Source organism: Uranotaenia lowii, chromosome 2 (genome assembly GCF_029784155.1).
Source record: "Uranotaenia lowii strain MFRU-FL chromosome 2, ASM2978415v1, whole genome shotgun sequence".
Classification (NCBI taxonomy): domain Eukaryota; kingdom Metazoa; phylum Arthropoda; class Insecta; order Diptera; family Culicidae; genus Uranotaenia; species Uranotaenia lowii.
The window spans coordinates 245,619,772-245,625,411 of record NC_073692.1 but is presented as its reverse complement, the minus strand read 5'-3'; the positions used below and the strand labels follow the sequence as shown (position 1 = coordinate 245,625,411).

The 5,640-nt window shown below is 46.6% G+C and overlaps 1 protein-coding gene across 1 annotated transcript; it reads left to right on the top strand.

Annotated features, from left to right (window-relative positions):
* Nucleotides 1-757: 757 nt before the first annotated feature.
* LOC129742476 (uncharacterized protein K02A2.6-like) lies at nucleotides 758-4,720 on the top strand. The gene has a single exon (XM_055734375.1). The coding sequence runs from the start codon at nucleotides 758-760 to the stop codon at nucleotides 4,718-4,720; it is 3,963 nt and encodes a 1,320-aa protein (XP_055590350.1).
* Nucleotides 4,721-5,640: the final 920 nt, after the last annotated feature.

Genomic DNA, 5,640 nt, shown 5'->3' with positions numbered 1-5,640 from the left:
ATCGAAGCAAATCACTGAGCTACGCAGCGGTAGACCTTAGCACATTGAGCTGCACAATGTGTACCAGTATACCACCACCACCACCACAACGCTAAAGTCAACAAACGAAAGCTAATTCTTTCCCAATAAACAAGCAACAGCAACAACACAGCCGAAATTTAGGCGGGCTCGGCCTGCCGGCTGCCGAACACCGTTGCCACAAAAAAATCTGTATCATAAATGAGTCTGATGTTCGTCCATACGTGTCCCAATTTAACAGAAATAAATACACTGATGGTACAGATTTTCGTGGCATCGCTGCTCGGCGCCGGCAGGCCGAGCCCGACCGAATTTCGTTTGTGTTGTTGCTGTTGCTTGTTTATGAGTTATTTTCTCTCTTGCAAGCAGCCGGTGTGCCTTCGTCCCGGGCTGGACGAACGATGGTCGTTTTTATTTTCTTTTGTTGAGAAGGAAAAATATAACAAAGAAGAGTGCTTGGCAAATTTCTAAAGCCAGAGTTCACATTGAGCTGCACATTGAGCAGAGTGGATCAGCTCATTGTGTTTTTCATCATTGTGAGAAACCTCTCAGAAAATTGGATTATCGGCGCGCAGTAAGAGAGCGAGCAGTAGATATTCTATCGCCGAGCTCGCAGTTCTAGAAAGCTTGCGTTCACATTGTGCTTTTAGAACACAGTGTGTTTTTTTGAGGAGTATAACAACCCTGGGTGCAGCGACTAGAAACCGCTTTCGAGATCTACGGGATCGGCAACGTCAATATGCGACGTAATTTGCTGCTGCATTTAATGGGATCGGACACGTACGACATTGTCTGCGACAAAGCCGCGCCGCGCGCCGTTCGTGAAATGGATTACCGTGCGATTATCGATACTCTAGAGGATCATTTCAATCCGGAGCCTCTAGAGATAAGTGAAAATTTTCGATTCAATTGCCGTCGTCAGGGGGACAAAGATGCTGCTTCTCCCGACGAGACAGTGGATGAATATTTGGTTGCGTTGCGTAGAATTTCTCTGACGTGCAATTTCGGAAACTACCTTGAGACTGCATTGCGCAATCAGCTTGTTTTCGGGATGAAACGGAATGACATCCGAGGCCGGCTTTTGGAAAAGCGTCGGCTGACTCTGCAGGAGGCCCGCGATATTGCGGTCAGCATGGAGCTCTCGCTGAAAGGAGGAGCTGAAATTGCTGGTGCTTACGGGAAACAAGATGTGCATACAGTGCAAAAATCAGTGAATGTGAAGAAAACAAATGAAAAGTCAGCTGCATCATCTTCCCATGAATTCTATTGTTTTCGGTGTGGTGAAAAATCGCATTTTGCGAAACAGTGCAAGCATGAAAACACCGAGTGCAGATTTTGTGGCAAAAAAGGCCATTTGGAAAAAGTGTGCATGAAGAAGAGTGCGAAGAATAATAAGCAGGCTCCGGTCCGAAAGGGGAGTACAGTGAAGGCCCATTACATTGAACACAGTGATCAAAGTGATAACTTTTCTGTGGGAGAAATTTGCGCAGTCGATGGTCGACTAAGTGATTCGAAATTTTGGGCTGTTATTGCTGTGAATGGGGTTCAAGTGCGTTTCGAAATCGACACGGGTTGCCCAGTGAGCATTATTAATTTGAAATGCTACGAGGATAATTTTAAAAAGTACAAACTAAGTGATAGTGCTTTAAACCTGATGAGTTACTGCAACACTGACATTCGTGTCCACGGTTGCTTTGAGGCAGTGGTAGAATTTGAGGACAAGAAAAGTGTCCTACCGCTATTTGTTGTCGATTCTTCGAAACACCCCCTTTTGGGCCGCGAGTGGTTGAGGAAGCTGCATATCGATTGGAACAATCTGTTGTGTCCTGCTACGGTGAATACGGTTACCCCTGCCACTACCACAAGTGCGTTAGATCAGCTGTTCAAAAAGTACAGCAGTGTTTTTGAAGACTCAATCGGAAGAATTTCCTCGGTTCAGGCAAATTTGCACCTGAAACCGAATGCGAAGCCAGTGTTCCTTAAGGCTCGAAAATTACCGTTCAATTTGAAGAGTGTTGTGGACAAGGAACTGGACAAGTTAGTGGCAGAGGGAGTGCTTACAAAAGTGGACCATAGTGATTGGGCAACGCCCATAGTGCCAGTGAAAAAATCTGAAAATAGAGTGCGAATTTGTGGAGATTATAAGCAGACGGTGAACCCGTTGCTGCTGGTGGATCAACATCCACTTCCAACAGTGGACGAGATGTTTTCAACTTTGGCCGGAGGAAAAAAGTTTACAAAAATTGATTTAGTGCAAGCCTATCTACAGTTGGAAGTTGCACCGGCGGATCGCTGCATTCTTACCTTGAATACACATCGCGGTTTGTATCGCCCTACCCGCTTGATGTATGGAGTAGCCTCAGCGCCGGCGATTTGGCAACGGCAAATCGAGGTTATCCTTCAAGGAATCGAAGGCGTTTCGGTGTTCTTGGACGACATCAAAATCACCGGGCCCAACGATATAGTGCATCTGCAGCGATTGGAGGAGGTTCTGCGCCGCTTGAATGACCACAATGTACGGGTAAACAAGGGTAAGTGCGAATTTTTTGCCAATGAAATTGAATATTGCGGATACTTGATCGATCGCGATGGCATCCATAAGCTGATGAATAAAATGGAAGCTATCCGGGACATGCCCCGACCGAGAAATAAAGATGAAGTGCGATCGTTTATTGGCCTTGTAAATTATTACGGTCGCTTTATTGAAAATTTGAGCACTGTAATTTACCCCCTGAATAACCTCCTCAAAGATAGCGTTGCGTTTGAGTGGAATAGAGAATGCGAGAATGCCTTTCGTCGAGTTAAGCAGTGTATGCAATCGAACAACTGCTTGGTGCATTACTCGCCGGAATTGCCCTTGGTTCTAGCTACAGACGCATCCCCTTACGGCGTGGGTGCCGTCTTGAGCCATGTATACCCGGATGGCAGTGAGCGACCAATCCAATTTGCGTCACAAACGCTAAACAGTACCCAACAAAAGTATATGCAAGTTGACAAAGAAGCATATGCAATAATCTTTGGCGTGAAAAAGTTTTTTCAATACTTGTACGGCCGCAAGTTTCTACTACTGACAGACAACCAGGCAATTTCAAAAATATTCGGCGAACATAAGGGGCTGCCTGTGATGTCAGCGTTGCGCATGCAGCACTACGCTACGTTCCTCCAATCTTTCGACTACCAAGTTCGCTTCAGAAGGTCAGCGAACCATGCTAACGCAGATGCACTTTCGAGAATTCCACTGAAACATTGCGATCCGGAAAACGTCATCGCGGAGTCGGATATTGTGGAAGTTCACCAAATAGAAACACTTCCGCTAACTGCTACGGAGTTGTCCCAAGCAACGTCGGATGACAATGCTGTTAAAATTTTGCTACAAGGGTTGAAATACGGACAACAAGTGGATGGAAAGGATCGTTTTGGTATCGATCAGACCGAATTCTCGGTCCAGCGGGGTTGCCTGTTGCGGGGAATATGTGTCTACGTTCCCCTAGTGTTGCGGAAGCGCGTTCTTGAAGAGTTGCTTTCCACCCACTTTGGTGTTTCAAGAACCAAGTCTCTTGCGAGAGGCTATTGCTGGTGGGCAGGAATGGATAAGGAGATTGAGGATATGGTAGCCAACTGCACTGATTGCCAATCAGTACGCCCCGAACCGACGAAACTGAAGCCGCACTTCTGGGAGCCTGCTACTGAGCCCTTCCAGAGAGTACACGCCGACTTTGCTGGGCCGTTTATGGATTCGTACTTCTTCATCTTAGTCGATTCCTATACGAAGTGGCCCGAAATACGTGTGTGTCGTTCTATTACCGCTGAAGCTACCGAAACAATGTGCCGTGAAATATTTGCTACCTACGGCATTCCAGCAATTTTTGTCAGTGACCATGGAGTCCAATTTACCGCTGAATCGTTCCAACGTTTTTTGAAGCTCAATGGAGTGGTACACAAAATGGGTGCGCCGTACCATCCAGCCACAAACGGCCAGGCCGAAAGATATGTGCAGACGTTCAAACAAAAGCTCAAAGCGTTGAAGTGCCCCAAGTCCAAGCTGAATTTAGAACTGGCCAACATCCTCCTGACGTACCGTAAAATGATCCATCCTTCGACTGGTCAGTCTCCTTCAATGCTCATGTTCGGCAGACAAATCCGATCTAGGCTTGATCTGATGCTACCACAGAACTCCAAGGAAGAGTCTCCCGACCTGGTCTTGCGCACATTTGCTGATGGTGATCGTGTGCGTGTTCGGGATTTTTTGTCGAGCAACAAGTGGCAGTTTGGCAGAATAGTATCCAAAGTTGGGAAATTGCGATATGCGGTACGCCTTGACGATGGCCGACTTTGGGAACGACACGTCGACCATATTGCCGGTGTTGGATCCGAGCTGATGCCCCGAGGAACGCCGAACAGCAATCAATCGTTCGTTCCTCTACCAACGAATAGTAGCGCTAGTACTGTGGTTTACCCAGACAGAGGTGCTACTAGTGCGGACGCCAGGAATACAACAATGGAGGCCGGACCAGAGCTTCCATCACCAACGGTTTCGTTGAATCATCAATCGCCAGCGTCACCAAGGAGTGTTGGCGTGCAATCGAAGATGTCAACGCCGAAACCAGTCCAGCCACAAATACCAAAGGTTCCAACAGTGGTATCCGAACCGTTGAGGCGTTCTACGAGAGAGAAGAGAGCACCACAGAAGCTCAATCTGTAAATTTCTTTGCATTGTATAAGAATCTCTTTAAAAAGGGGGAGAGTTGTCATACCTAGTTATTATATACACATTGCCTTCATGATAACCCATCCCTGAGTAACCTTTGTTAAGAGTGTGAGTAATAAAAGTAGATCGATAGAGAAAACACGCGTCTCTTCTACACGTCCGAAATCGTCCCTTTATTGCGACTTAAGTAGTGTGTTTCCGCGAACCTTGCTCCCTTCCGGCCCCGTTATAACACAAACATTGTTCCTAGAACACCAAGAAGTGTTCAGTGTTGGGATTGGATGAACACCTTTGTGCCTATTCTATGTTAGTCGTGTAGAGAAAACTTTCTGGCTACCCTGTTAGCTCTTCTTTGTCAGTTACAATAAATCGCCTAACGTGTTAAGACGTGTGTTTCTTTTTCTCCCCGAAAGTATCCCACGGTTCGGTCGTTTGCTCTCCGGCGTTTTTTCCCTTTGTCCGCTTCCGAGTGTTCTCCCAGCGCATCTGTTTGGCATCATCGTTAAGTCCAGCAGGTTCCGCAACAGGTTATGTGGCCCAGTTTGACGGAAGTCGGAAAGGAAGTTACTTTGCGTAATTGAGAGCTGTTTTCCGGAAAGTTTATTCCGAAGAAATTAGTGCGAGAAAAGAAACAAAATGGCGGAAAGCATGCGTGTTGCATTTGCCAAGTTAAATGGCGGAAATTATGCATCCTGGAAATTCCGCATGCAAGCGCTTCTTGAGCGCGAAGATTTGTGGGACACAATTGTCCAAGTGAAGCCGGAAGAGGAGGAGGATGGGTACGCGCAGTGGATGAAAAATGATGCTAAGGCGCGCGGAACGATTTCGTTGTTCGTTGATGATGGACAATTACGTTTCATCAAGAAAGCAAAATCCGCGAGCGAAATGTGGCATAACCTCAAAACGTACCATGA